General features: G+C 31.5%; 2 protein-coding genes across 3 annotated transcripts; both read left to right on the forward strand.

Annotated features, from left to right (window-relative positions):
• The first annotated feature begins 802 nt into the window (after nt 1–802).
• Nucleotides 803–6,050, forward strand: LOC118061024 (uncharacterized). Of its 2 annotated transcripts, XM_035074367.2 has the most exons (8): nt 839–911; nt 1,076–1,153; nt 1,434–1,573; nt 1,685–1,734; nt 1,826–2,406; nt 3,481–3,561; nt 4,175–4,237; nt 5,767–6,050. In XM_035074367.2, the coding sequence occupies exons 2-8, from the start codon at nt 1,100–1,102 to the stop codon at nt 5,821–5,823; spliced, it is 1,026 nt and encodes a 341-aa protein (XP_034930258.1). In that variant the 5' UTR covers nt 839–911; nt 1,076–1,099; the 3' UTR covers nt 5,824–6,050. The 2 variants fall into 2 exon arrangements, with proteins under 2 accessions (XP_034930255.1, XP_034930258.1); XM_035074364.2 differs by having other exon boundaries at nt 803–1,153.
• Nucleotides 6,051–11,777: 5,727 nt separating this feature from the next.
• On the forward strand, nt 11,778–13,221 carry LOC118061134 (zinc finger protein 5). Its single transcript, XM_035074530.2, has one exon. The coding sequence runs from the start codon at nt 12,064–12,066 to the stop codon at nt 12,832–12,834; it is 771 nt and encodes a 256-aa protein (XP_034930421.1). The 5' UTR covers nt 11,778–12,063; the 3' UTR covers nt 12,835–13,221.
• The last annotated feature ends 1,745 nt before the right edge of the window (nt 13,222–14,966 follow it).

The following is a 14,966-nucleotide window of genomic DNA, read 5'->3' on the forward strand; positions in this document are numbered from 1 at the left end:
TTAGAGTCAATATAGATCTATTAAAAAATAACTTTGTTTCAATTTTAAAAAAACAACTTAAACAATGTTATTTTTGTGAATTTTTTTTTTAAAAAATAATATTATTTTAAAAATTAAAAAAATATATTGAAGTTAACTTAATCAAATCTTAATCAATCTTATACATATAAATCGCATTACTAGTTGATTTATTAAATCATTTTAAGTTTAAGCTTGTTAACTTTCAAATCGATTCAAGAGAAAATACAACTAGGTTAGGTTCTAAATTATAACAGGATTAATAATTATAGTTTTGAGATGTAGGGTTGGGGATAAATAACATACATGTTTGAGAGTATAATAAATATTATTTTTTAAAGTATATTTTTTAAAATACTTCAAGCTAATAAATTTTATTTATTTTTTAATATTTATTTTTAGTATTAACACATTAAAATGTTTCAAAAAAATAAAAAAATAAAGTTAAAACTAAAAAAATTATTTTAAAAAAATATATTTTAACTGCAATCTCGAACAACCATAAGAATAAGAAAGACATGGGGTTTTTAGCAAAAGTTATATTGAGTTTTAATAGTTTCGCATGTATTGCAATTAAATCCTTAAAATGTCACAATGTTACAATTAAATCCTTATAGTTTCAAACTCCATTCATTAACAATTAATTATCCATGCATCAAGCAATAGTTTGGACATTGATCTGTTAGTCATTTAACAGTAAGGGAACAATTTAATAATATCTAATAGTAGAAGGACTAATATTATAATTAATAGTAAGATATTACTGAAAACACAAATAGGTTCCTCCTCCCCTTACATTTTTGTTCAATAAAGGAAGAAAATGAAATTGATAAAGTACTAGTACTGGTTGCGAGGGAGACGTCTCCGCTTCTTTCCTCTCCTATCCCTCTCAAGTACGTCGTCCAAAATTTCTGAGACAAGCCAATCTTTCTAATGCCAATTTCGAGATTAGGGTTTGGATGTTAGTCATGTTAAACAATGGTTGTGTAATCATATTTATACCATCCGTCCATACATACCAGTTGAGTATTAATATAATTTGAGCTTGATTGGCTAGGGTTTTGTATTTGGGGATTTTGACATGTCAGAAACTTCCAAAGCTCGCGTAACTATTACACTTGGGCGCGGTGGTCAGGTATTTTTCTTTTTCTTTTTCTTCAATCTGAAAAATTAGGGTTTTTTCCTTTCCTTTTCTTTTTATATTAAAAAATGAAGTCATGATTTGTTTTAATGGAAGGCTTTATTGTTGCTTGGAGAGGAATTTGATTTTTATTGTTTGTGTAGTATTGGAGAAAAATTGTAGAAATAGAAATTATTTTTTTAAAAAAATACTGGTAATAATGCTTCCATGATAAGAAGATGCCTTGCGGGTATTGTATAATTGATTTGACTCATAGGTTTGAGTAACCTTACAGGTGGTGAAGAGAGCTGCAACGGTATCGGATGATTATTCTAATTCCCAGCAAGGTGCTGGGAGTAAGCGGTCTGTTATGGAAAGATTAGGAAGTAATTCAGACATTTTGTCATTGCATGGAAACCAACTTAGCAACAAACGGTGTGTTTGGTGTTTGTCTTTTGTTTTTCTGCGGTTTGATGTTAATGGACAGTATTATACTTCGCAATTCTTAGGTGGAGGATGTTGTGATTTTTTTTTTCCTTGGTGCAGGCAAAGATGGGACAACAGTTTGACAAGTTTAGGTGCTAATGGTGTGAAAGGTACTAGTAGCCTTATTCTACTGCATTGAATATTTTTGTACATGTTTCCTGATAACTGACCGACCTTTGTGTGTGATTTTGAATAACAAAGATGCTCACATTGGTAAAGATGACCTACGTTACAAACTCATGCAAAAAAATGTATTTAGTAGAACTCAAAGTGACGATGACCAGAAAACCAGGGACCTTCGTGAAAAGCTTTCTAGGACAGTCCGGTCTCCAGGCCCTCTGCTCAGTAATCTTGATGCACGGCACCGCCTGCCTGACCCAAAGGACACTAGCATCTTAGGGAGAATTCCTCCCACAAGAAGTGCAGATGTTTTACACCACATGGATTCCTCTAGAAATTCCTTTTCTCCTTGGACTTTGGATCATATAAGACGAAGATCTCCAGATAGAGTTATGAGTTCTTCCAGGGGTTTATCACCACCCAGAAACATGGATAATCTACAGCGAAGGCCTTTGAACAGGACATATGATGATGTTAGAACAGTTCCATATATGAATAAAGATGTTCTTGATACACCGAGGTCAGTGAGTAGCTCCGCTACTTTCATTGCAAAATCTGCCATGCTGCCTCTATCGCCATCACCTACAGTGCCTGCAAAGTCTGTGGTACCGCTCATGGGCCAACTTCCTCCAAGTGGCATTGTGCAGAAGAGTTCATATGTGGTACTAGTTCGTTGTCTTCTGATTTTACTAGCACCTGCATTGCACACTCAAAGCACATGATGCAGCTGGTTACTTTGACTGATTTGTTGCTTATTGTATAACCTATCTTGACTTGCTTTATACTAGTTGTGGTTGTGTGCAATATTAGATTACAGAAAAGGGAAGATTTGTGTTCCTATGCTTACACTAAAATATTTAGCTAGTTTAGCTGTGCTAGCTTTAACCATTTCATCCCTGCTATGACTAATTCATGTGCTGGTCTGGCAGTTTAATTCTTATGCTTGCGAATAATGAATGTGAGGGGGAGCTGGGCATATACCTATATGTTGAAAAAATTTCCAGCATATCTACCTGACAAAAGGAAGAAAAGACAATAATTGCAAACGCAAATATAAGAGGAAATGGAAAGATTAAGGGAAAATTCTGGTTGGGATCAGTGAGCTAGGCCAGCTATATAACATGACATTATTTGGATCCTTATGACCAGGCACAAGAGACTTTTGCTGAACCAGGAAGTCTTGATAGCTAATTTGATTGGCCTATTCAGAGTCTAAAGACTGGTTGAATTGAAATTGTGGAGGACAGGTGGCCTAAGCCAATAGCATGGCTCCACTTTTGCTGAAAATTTACTTCTCAGTCAGATTTCCAGATGTACTTCTGGCTTGCTATTGATTCTGAAAATGGGACTAGTTAGAGAATAGTTGCTTTATTTTTCTCTGATTTTCTGTCCTGAAATATATGTCTAGTTAGAGAATAGTTGCTTTATTTTTCTACAATACCCTCATTTTGAATAATAATTACTCAATAATAACTCTTAAAAAGGTGTGTGAAAATATAGAGTTGCTCTACATATATTGAGTTCTGTTAAAATGCGTGCAAAGTTAAACAAGACACTCTTGTAGGATCAGAGGGGGTGATAGTTTCCTTTGTGTTCAAGTGAGCCGAGTGCAGTGCAAGTCATTCGTAACTTATGGAGCTAACTGACTCTTTAAGGACAACCCAGATTTTCTTAATATATCACCTTTCACTCTTAAACATCTATTAACTTCTTATCTATTTCTGGTTTCTATGTAGGCAGAAGAACAACAAACTGTTGAAGGCTTACTGCATTCATTGGGATTAGGGAAATACGTTGTTCTTTTCAAGGCTGAGGAAGTATGTCAAATATTCCTTGTTTTAATAAAAATTGCTTAGAATATAGATGCTGTCATCTTATTGGTCCTATAAATGCACTCTATTTTATGTATAACATGAAGGTTAATAGATGTGTGCAATTTGACTGCTATGGGGCTTCATGCCATGGAGCAAGGACAAAAAAATAAGTGGAACTACATTGCAATTGTATTATTATTTTTTGTTAGGATTGTCATCTACATGTCATGTTATTTTATTCACACCTGCATGACATGTCTATACCGAAGAAATTTCTGGGTGACATGTAATTATACATATGTTTGTATTCTTGTATGGTCAGATCTATGTTTTGAGAAGCCAGAGATGATTGTTGCTGTTGTGACAGTTATGAATTGGGTTTTTTAGGGTCCTTATGTGCTGGTGAGGGCTTCTCTAGTTTGTGTATTCAAGCAAAACAGAAAGTTTACTGATTGGCTGTTTGCGTGCTTATCTCTTGTGAACTTTGTGATTGCTACTCACAATTTCTGAAGTTTTTACAGTCTGTTTGAAGCAACAAGGAAAAGAACATATAACGTACTGGAACTTTTATTTTTCCTAGTCACCTAATTTAAGATTTGTTTAATCTATTAAACAGATAGATATGACTGCATTGAAGCAGATGGGGGAAAGAGACCTTAAAGAGCTGGGGATACCTATGGTAATTTTCCTTTATCTGTCTGCTATCTTTGCTGTTAGTTTGCAACGCATATGATTTCCAATTCTGTTTCATGCTCATTTCTTCTCCATCTCAAGAATTTTTCTTTCTTATGATATTTAAAATGTTGATGCAAATTTTTTTGAAGCATGCATGATTAATCTATTATTTGTTTCGATGAATTGCTTTATTGTACAAACTCAGCTGGTATCTATATATCCCTCCACTGAAGAGGTTTCAAGTTTGAGCCTCTCCTTTGTAAATAAAAAAAGAAAAGAAAACGAAAGCCCTTTTTTATGATATCTTATCTTAGCAGTCTTGTACACTCGTCGTTGTCATTGTCGTTATCACAACTAGTGATGGCTTTTCAATTTAATGTAAGTTTGTCGTGTTGGTCATTCTGATGCGGCACAGCTTAGAGGGCTGTTTTGGATCCAACTTTTAGAGGCTGTTTAGGGCTATGAACAGTGTCATGAGCAGTATTTTAGGAAATGTTAGGCTGAATATTTGATGGGTAATTGATGTAGGGTTGATTAGGTATATGTGAGAGGATATTGATGTGAGTTTTCTGCTGGAATAGTAGAAAATATTAGTCACACTAACAGGGTTTCTAGGAAGGATAGAAAAAACCTAAGCCTTCATACCTAGGATTCTTAGAAGTCGCATCTAAGGTAGATTGAATCACAATCAAAGGCAAGTTGTTGGAATTTTATTAATCAACTTCCATTAAAATATTGAATGACCATATATTTTATAAAGAGATGCTAGTGCTGCTGGTCCAACAAGGACTCATTTTCCTATATAAAAATCTATTTAGAATCGGAAAAACCTAATAAAGTTACTTTCTTTTGAAGTAATAGAATACTAAATAGAAAATAACCTAGACTAGGATAATTTTCCAGCAAATTTTCCAATTATAAAAATGCCCTTTGTCTACAGAAAGAGATAAATTTTGCATGTTTTGCTCTCTGCATCACATTCAGAGATGAAGAGAGCTTTTGCACTTCAAAAACTATTAATGGGAGAGGGCTTGGTGGATTTCTCATCTTTTGAATAAATATTGTTGGTCTAAAGTGAACAATATTTATGTCAAATTTTTTTGGAAAATATTGAGCAAAATGAGGTTTGTAGATTCATGGTACCTTGAAGTACCAAGTTGTGTTCCACATAATGAATGATCATTGTTCCATTCGTTTAGAAAAACATCAGATGTTCTTCCTTTTGCTTATCAAAACAAAAGCCTAACCAGGGTTGACTTGGCCCAAGGCTCAAGTCACGGTTGATCTGCCTGCGGGTCAACACAAGTAATGTTTTTTAAGAAAAATCCTTAAAAGACATTGTTTTGTCAAAAAAGACCTGTTCGATGTAAAACTCGAGATAGGCCAGACTCCAGGTTGCTGGTCACCGAGTTGACCAGCAGCAAGTCTTATAACCATGCTTGGGATGCCCATACTCATAATTATTCTTAAATTTGCACGTCAGTGATCATTAACATTAATGTTGGTTTCTTTTGAACGTTTTCTTTAATGCAGGGGCCAAGAAAGAAGATTCTTCTTGCACTCCTACCTCGTTCTAAAAGGCAACCTTGACAGTTGCACCTTGAAATTCTAGTTATGCTTGGATTATTTAGGTTGTAATCTAAAATGAGAAGCTCTTGTAGAACAATCTTTTTGTGGAATGTTATCCTGCGCGTTTCTCCTCATTTTAGGCTAGGAATGACCCGTGAATTGATTGTCAAATATTTGCTTCCAAGATATAACTCCATTGGTTAGTTTTTATTTATTATTATTTATATATATAGAGGAGAATTTTGAGATGCGATTTTTATTTCCCATAAACATGGTTCTTAATTTTCATGTAGTTCTATTTTAATGTAATGGGGATGCACTCTTAGTTAGCTCTTGTCTAGAACTAACTTGCTTGGATATGTATGAATGCTATATGGATTGTGTCACATAATTAGGCATGCGCTTTATAAGCAGAAGGCTTCTCCGTGGTCAAGATAGACTGGTGTTTTTCAAGTTTGACTCGAGCTTTTGTTTGCCATCTATCAGGCCCGTGGGCACCACTCGCCACTCGGTGAGAACTTTCCACGCCCGCTGTTTACTTTTTGCCAAATGCTCTAAATAATAATTAAATACCCCGTTCTTAGCCAATCCGTGTGATGCATCTTCAAGACTGAGATGATAATGGGAGAACCAAGGCAGCAACCCATAGATTTAAGGAATAAGAGTATAAAGCACTTAGTTGTTGTCCTCGATGTGGATGGGGTTTGTTCTTTTTTTGTTGTATCAGGGTTTAAATTTTATTGTGCATGCCTGTTATTTTCACGGTGCTTTACATGTTTATTGAGTTTGTAAAATATTCAGTGGGCCGTGAAATAAGTCATGATGTGTGTAAGTTAGCCCGGATATTTACGTTAAAAAAAGAAAAGGAATAAGAGTATAAAGCATTTGAGGTCGTGGTCTAACGAGGTGAAGGGATTTTTTTTTTCTCGACATTCAGGTTTGATTTTTTTATTTCTTTTGTTTATGCTTATTATTCCTATGATGTTTTATTTGTTTATTAGACTTGTAGAATATTCAATAAATTTAAAGAGTAGTTGTAGTGTGTAAGCTCTTCCGCATATTCTGGGTTATAAAAAAAGAAAAAGGAGGAATAAAAGTATAAAAGAGTGGACTGTAGTCGAATTCGATTCGTTTTATATTCCATGCCATGGATTTTTTCCTGGTTTATGATTTGACTAGGGATTCACGCAGGACCCTCAAGGTCGCCACATAGGACAGCAAGAGTCACCATAACTATAGTTATAAAAATAGGCTTTGTGGGTGATATGTTAGTTGAGGTAATTTAAATTAACTATAATTAATTAAAAAAATTAAAAAATATTATTTTTTGATATTTTTTAATTTTGATTCTTCTAGATTTATTTTTCATTAATATCCTCTCTTGTTTGGTTTAATTTTTTTATATAACTAATTGTTTAACTTTACTTTTTATTCTTTAATTAGTGTTAATAATTTTTTATATATAATTTACCTGCTCATTATTTTTAAATTCATTATATTAAGGCAAGAGACGAGTGGCGAAGGTGCTCCCAAGTTTTAAGAGTTTCCAAAATGAATTAATTAACTGTCATCTTTATCCCTTCTTGTCACTAAAAAGTTTTTAGATAGATTTAATATGCCACATCTTCTTTAGACGAAGCAAGCAAACACAAGATATACAAATAAAATATAGAGATCTCTGCCAAATGATATATGCATTCCATGTGAAATGTATTTTGTGTTAATAGTTTAGTTTATGAGTAGCTTGATACACCAAGCTTTAAATTTTTTTTTTATTATATTTTATGTTTGAAATTAATGTTTTTTTAGTATTTTTAAATTATTTTGATGTTAAAAATTAAAAAAAATATATATATATATTTTGATATATTTTTAAACAAAAAGACATTTTAAAAAACAACTATTATCAAACATTCTATAAATCTTTCTAATAATTTCTCCTTGTTTGCAAAACCAGTATTGTTTAAGTCCTGGTCATATTGACTCGAAGATTTGAACGTCCATGCTGGTTTAGTGCTCTTTTGATTCAAGAGTTTCATCTACCTAGCTCTTTAAAAAATTCTGGTTCCAATTATCTAGTAAGTGGTTCGGTAATAAAATTTTAAGATTAAAAAATTTATTTTTTTATGATTTTAAGTTTGAGTCTTGTGATTGTTAATATGAAAGTCATTAGAAATCTACATGATCATTAACTTCACAGCAGCATGTGAGATTAGTTAAAGTGAGTATAAGCTGATCCGAAATTTCATGTTAAAATAATAATAATAATAATACCGGTTCCTTTTGTTGTAACATGTCGCGTCCTCCAGGGAGGAAGATTTGGTGTCAGATTGAGAAATTACAGAGCAAAAAATCACAGATTTCATGCTCGACTCTTCATAAATGTCTTGGACAGTTTAGGTCCATTGATTAATAGAAAAAAGAGGGGGGGGGGGGGGGAAGACTGTGAAATGAGTCATTGTTTCTGTTTCCTGCTGGTGTGAAATGTGTTTGAGGCCATACAGCAGCGGGTTGTAAGTATTGCTTGGGGGCACTATGTGATTGAGTGTGTCTAGATAGCATTTTAGTAGTTTTCGTGTTGCTGTTTTGAAAATAAATTTTTAAAAAAACCTATAGATTATAGTTTTTTTTTCTAACTATGATTTCAAGATAGTTTTTAATGAAATTTATGTAAATTAATTATATATGTCATATATCACACCACATCATAGCACATAAACAAATAAAATAGTTTGTTTATTTTTGTGTTTTAAAAATAATTTTTAAAAAATAATTTTTTTTTATTTTTTTTACTCAATTTAATTTTTTTTATGTTTTTGAATTATTTTAATGTGCTAATATTAAAAATAAATTTTTAAAAATAAAAAAAATATTATTTGAATATATTTTCAAATGAAATCTATTTTATGAAAAATAAATAAATAAAATTTATTTTAATATATTGTCCAATTGCATGACCTAAAGTTTTCTTTTCATAGAAAAAACACCCGTTTTCGTTGACTTCAAGGCTGTGGCGGGTGTTCTTGGTGTGAAGCATTTTTTTTAAAATATATTTTATCTAAAAATATATTAAAAATAAATATTTTTTTATATTAGTAAATTAAAATCATTAAAAATTATTAATTAATATTTTTTAAATAAAATATATTTTTACAACACAATCAGATATATAAGTTACTGCACAACTAAAAACTTAATAAGAAGAAAAGCACTAACATGGCTACAACAACATACATCTGTCCACGAAATCATATCATGTAAGGTTTGCTTTATTTTGTATCTTGCAGCTAGTCTCTTTAATACCTATTGTGTTTTTAATGCTTTTTTAAAATTGTATTTGCTTTAAAAAAAATATTAAATTAATATTTTTTGTTTTTTTAATATGTTTATATCAAAAACAAAAACATGCAACAGTCTTGTCAATGACTAGATATATATCAAAGAACAATTCAGTGGGAATAATTCCATTAATGTTTCTGATGTAAATGGTATAATTGCAATCATCCATTACATTATAATTTTAAAAATTACATCATCAAATATAAAGATAAAATAGATTATTATAATATATGATCAACTACATTTAATCAAAACATGCTGTGAATGTTTTACAGAATCTTGTAAAGATTTGGAGAGAAAAAAAAATCTGCGAAAAGGAATTATAAGTGTAATGCGTTCCCTTTTAGATTGATGAGATCTTGAATTATTCTCCATTTTTGTGGCTGGTCAATCTTTGCATTCTACGTGGTCTCATTACGCACTTTGGATGAAATCTTTTGATTGACAAAAGAAGTGAAATTAGATTGGATATCGGTGACTTGTTGTTGGCAAAATTTATCCAATTATTATTTTTTAAAGTATTTAATGTTTGAAAATATATTAAAATAATATATTTTTTAAAAATTATTTTTTATATTAGTATATCAAAATAATTTGAAATAAAAAAATTAATATAAAATTAAAAAAAATTATTTTTTTAAAAAAATACTTTTAAAATGTAAAAACAAACAGGGTCGTAGAACGTGTTTGTAGGTTGCAGTGCAACTTGTTTTTTTTCTTAAATTTTTTTTTTAAAAATTGCTTCAAATTAATTTTATAATTTTTTAAACTGTTTTTATGTCTTGATATTAAAAATAAATTTTATTTTTTTAAAAAAATATATTGTGATATATTTTCAAACAAAAAAGATTTTGAAAACAAACTCGCCCCACTTTTAAGAAAAAAAACCCCTAATCATGCATCAATCCATGGATAAATAAAATGAAAAAAAAAGAGAGCTAAAATCACCCAACCCACCCACCCACCCACCCACATTGAGCCAATCTTCCTTCTCGAGGCGTCATTTTATCTACATGGAGGATGCTGAGATGCTTGATGACAGCATGCCGACTTGGAATTCTTCTCCCGAGGCCGGAAAGTAATCCGAACAGACAGGAAAAGGGGGTGGAGATTGTGAACATGGGAGATCGATTGGTGGAAGAAGTCCACCAATGGAAGATCTGGGCAGAGACAATGGACACAAGAACACAATCTAGCAGTTTCAAACATGTCCCAAAAAAGCTACAAAAGCTAGTGGGTTCGAACAACTGTCCAACACAAATGTCTTGACTTTCTAGAAAACAACATTAATTAATTACTTGATTCACCTGAAAACATACGCTTAATTTTGGGGGCATATAATATAAGGTTTGCTTGCTCTTGGGAAGATTTGCTAAGATCTCATCGAAGACCAATATTACTTGCTTGCCTCATTAACCACTTCTTACATTCCTTAATTTGTTCTGCAACCAACTACTCTCCCTCGTCACTATTCTAAAAGCATCTGCAAGACATGCTCAAGATTAACTTATTAATTTAAGCGATGTTTTTTCTAAAAAATAATTTGTGTGGGTGGAAAAATAGTTAGAAAGAGGCTTCGTTTGGTGCTCTGAAATCCCATTTCTACAGACCTCAACGTTTTTTAAATACCATGTTGATGGGATTCGACACCCACAGCTATTATATAATACTTAGAGCTATATATATATATATATATATATATATATATATATATGATAAGCTTCGGTAGAGGACGATGCATGAATCCACTGACTCTTTAGTTGTTAAGTATAATACTCGTTGATGTAAAACCTAACTTGATCAGATGGGTTGGCTATAGAAACCTATGATCTGGAATGTGATTTGGGGTTAAATTATTAGTTGAGAATCGTTCAAGATTTTGATTCAATGAAATCTATATATTTAATCTAGTCCAGTTTTTTTATAATTAAATAGTTTGTTCAAATTTAACTGAGTTACCTAAATGCTAAAAAAAAAAACCCTCTTCTTTCAATTTTCAATAATTTAATATGTTAATTCAACCAAGTTCTTCTTAAAAGAGTTTGTGTGCATGTGTTGTTTTTAATTATAGGTGGTGGATGTTATTTTAATAATTGAAGTTTGAGACTTTAAATTTGATTTTTGCTTTAAATATTTGAATTATTTTGTTAATTAATTAAAAAATGTATTGATTTTAAAGTTGGAAGTTGTGTTGAATTTGTGATATGTTTAAATTTCACATGATAAATTAATTTTTAATATATTACATTATTAACCCCTAAAAAAATAGCCCGGTATAACTCATGAATTAATATGGTGATTCAATAACCCAAACTCTTTTTTATGTCAGTATTCGAATTAAATTTTATAGATATAATAATAATAATAATAATAATAATAATAATAATAATCATAATAAATCAAAGTTAGAGACGCTTCCTACGTACCACGTGATTACATTATCTTTCTTTGACTTTTGTAAATATAATAAATAATAACTTATAATCAATGAAGGAATATAAGTTTTAAATGTCCAAGAGGTGTTACAATTATATGTTATTCTCTATTTAAAACTGTTTCCAGGCCATGAAATTCCTCGTTGAAGCACACTGAATCCTCTTTGATAAAGAAAGTATGAAGTGTATCTGTTATACAATGCAAAAATATACTTTATCTATATATTGCATGAGCTAGAAGGCTTCTCTAATCTGACTTTTCTTTCTGCATCTGTTTTTTAATTGCATGTTCATGGCAGCCGTGATTCTTATAAAACTAATCCTGACTCGTGAGATGCAACCCATCGTTGGAAACCGTAGGGTAGAGTTTGCTGCTATGCAAGGAAGATCAGAAGCCTGAGAACTCTTTACCGGTCGGTGCATCGGTTCCCAGAATCCATTCCTCTTTGTTTCCTTTTCCTTTCTCTTTTACAATAATCCAAGGGAGATGGAAAAGGAAGCATCCAACACCCTTTCTTCCATACTGGACGGAGATCAAAATGGTTATTCTGCCGAGTCCTGTACAGTCGAGAGGAAGCTCAGATTATTTGGATTCGAGCTGAATCCATATAAGCACAACGAGAGAAGCATGAAAGGGTCGACCGAAGGAGATCACGAGAGTGTGAATTCGTCAAATACTGCGTCGTCTGAAAGGGAAAAACCTGTCGAGGAGAAAAGCTCAAGTGCTGGTCGGGGGCCTGGTGATAAGAAGTTCGGGTGCCAGTATTGTGTCAAGGAGTTTGCAAATTCACAAGCACTGGGGGGGCACCAAAATGCCCATAAGAAAGAGAGAATGAAGAAGAGATTATTGCAGCTTCAAGCTCGGAAGGCGAGCCTCGGCGGTTACCTTCAACCTTACCACGATAACCTCAGCTACAATTATCAATACCACTCAACTTGGACTGCTCCATGGTTAATCTTCGATCCCTCCTGCTCTCCTACTCCCGAGTTCACGCTCCATGATCAGGACCAGTCTCAGATTAGTTTCAATCCATACCAAGATTCCCATCGGAATGATTCTCAGATTTCAAAGTGGGATGCCGTTCCAGCTGATCGGGTTCCTTTCCAGCAACACACTCGTAAGAGCTTCACTTTCAATCTTGCTGATCAGAGATCCAGAGATAAGCCTTCTCCTTTGCTTGCTTCCAAGAAAGCTTGTCGTAAATCTTTGGATCTTCAGTTAGGCCTCAGTACTGGCAATAGCCCTTTGCCTTCTTGAACTCTCGATCAATGAGAGAGAAAAACCCATCACAGGCGTGTGGCTTAGAAGATAGCTCAAGCATCTACAACTCAGTTTCACCGGACGATGAAATAGCCTACGATCACACGATGTATTTGTATTCTGGAAAATGGTGAAGAATAGCTCCTAGATTGACTGTGTAGTGAAACATTTTCAGGTTGGAAGGGTTTTTGAGGATAGTAAAAGCTTCTCAGAATTTGGTCCGGCCAGGCGCCAAGATTTCACTCATGTGTTTTGACTGATCAGAAATTCTCAGTTCAACAGTATCTGCACTTGCATGTATACGTATCCACGGTGATGTAAATGGGACATCTTTATACAATACAAGTCCCTCGTGAGTTTAAATTTTATTTTTCTCGTTTTTTTTTTATTAAAATTAATTTATAGTTTTAAAAAAATGATTCTTTTGATATAGCATTAAAATATTCATTTTCATTTTTTTTAATTTCCACTTTTTTTTTCTATGAGAGGGAAACTATATCTAATTTTTATTTTTATTTTCATTCATTTTAGCCAAAACACTTATAAATTTGGAATAAAATATCATTTTCAATATTCCCGTAATTCCATTTCTTTTTAACAAAAAAATTTATTTCCTCCCTTTTTGTCAACTAATCAACCAATTATCCACTCTAATTGTAAATAATAAAAAATGATTTCCGTCTAGTCTTTCTAGAGAAAATAAAAAAAGGGTTCAAAACATTCCTTCTTGCGAATATTTTTCCTTAGTAGTAGAATGAAAAAAAGAAATTGATAAAATAATTAAAGTGATGATAAATTTTTTTATCGTATAGAATTATTAGTGTGAATGTTCTAAAGGATAGGAATAGAATATAAAGAAGAGTGATGCAAAGCAAATTAAGTCATTTCCCTTTTTTTGAATATTATAATTACATATGGAAAAGAAAGAAGAGGGAAGGAAAAGAGGAGAAAATACAAAAGAAAAACATATTTTCTATATTTTTTTATTCTAAAACACTAATATATAATTATAAGAAAAAAGGAATATTAGAAAGAAGAATAATGCAAAGTAAAGGGAAAGAGGCAAAATACACAAAAACATATCCTTTTGTATCTGTCTTTTTTTTTAATCATTAATCAAACAAAAAGGAATAAAAAAGAGAGTAATATAAAGTAAATTAAGTCACTCTTCTTTATTTGAATATTATAATTACAGATAGAAAATAAAGTAAAGGAAGAGGAAAAGGGAGAAAACACAAAAAAAATTATATTTTTTATATTTTTCTTTTTTATAATGAAACACTAATTAAATGGAAATTAATAAATAGAAAGAAGAGTAATGCAAAGTGAATTATGTCACTTTCCTTTATTTGGATTGATCTATAGTTACATATAGAGAAGAAATTAAGGTAGTGTTTGGGCTATGTTTCTACCTGTGTTTTGTAAAATTTTGATTTTTTTTTTGGGCTAAAATTGAGTGCGGTTTGTACCTTTTGGATCGTTTTGATGTGCTGATGTCAAAAATAATTTTTAAAAAATAAAAAAAATCATTGACATGTATTTCGGCACGAAAAGCTATTTAAAAAGCAACCGTTACCACACTGCCAAACACGCTCTAAGGGAAAGGAAAAGATGTGAAAATACACCAATTCATATATATATATCCTAAAACGCTAATTAAATGGAAATGAATAAAAAAAGAAGTAATGCAAAGTACATTAAGCCACTTTTCTTTATTTGAATATCATAATATTTTTTTATATTTATCATCTTTATTCAAAACACTAATTAAACATGTTGTTTTTTTTTCTTTTTTATCAACAAACATAAATAAAATAAAACTCCATCTTTTATTTCTCTTAAATAAAACAAATAAAATGATTTCCCTTCCTTTCCTTCTTCGCTTTTCCTTATTTTAATTTAAAAATTATTAATCTAAAACAAAAAAAATAATTATTTTTAATTTTTTTTTTTTTTTAAAAAAAACCAACAATATCTTACATAGAAAATGTATTACACACCTCTAGATACTTTTATTCATACACACCTAACACAAGACATTAAGAAAAAGGAATGGATTGATGGTTGATTGGAATTAATTCTTGAATCTGATTATAATATTTAATTTAAATTCAATTTAATTTGTTTAT

Source organism: Populus alba, chromosome 8 (assembly GCF_005239225.2).
Source record: "Populus alba chromosome 8, ASM523922v2, whole genome shotgun sequence".
NCBI lineage: Eukaryota > Viridiplantae > Streptophyta > Magnoliopsida > Malpighiales > Salicaceae > Populus > Populus alba.

What these genes read in the sequence shown, in the direction of transcription:
- LOC118061024 (XM_035074364.2), top strand. Translation starts at nt 1,100, where the DNA reads ATGTCAGAAACTTCCAAAGCTCGCGTAACTATTACACTTGGGCGCGGT. An exon ending in CACTTGGGCGCGGTGGTCAG is followed by an intron (nt 1,154 to 1,433) that starts GTATTTTTCTTT and finishes GTAACCTTACAG; the next exon opens with GTGGTGAAGAGAGCTGCAAC. An exon ending in TTCTTTTCAAGGCTGAGGAA is followed by an intron (nt 3,562 to 4,174) that starts GTATGTCAAATA and finishes TCTATTAAACAG; the next exon opens with ATAGATATGACTGCATTGAA.
- LOC118061134 (XM_035074530.2), top strand. Translation starts at nt 12,064, where the DNA reads ATGGAAAAGGAAGCATCCAACACCCTTTCTTCCATACTGGACGGAGAT.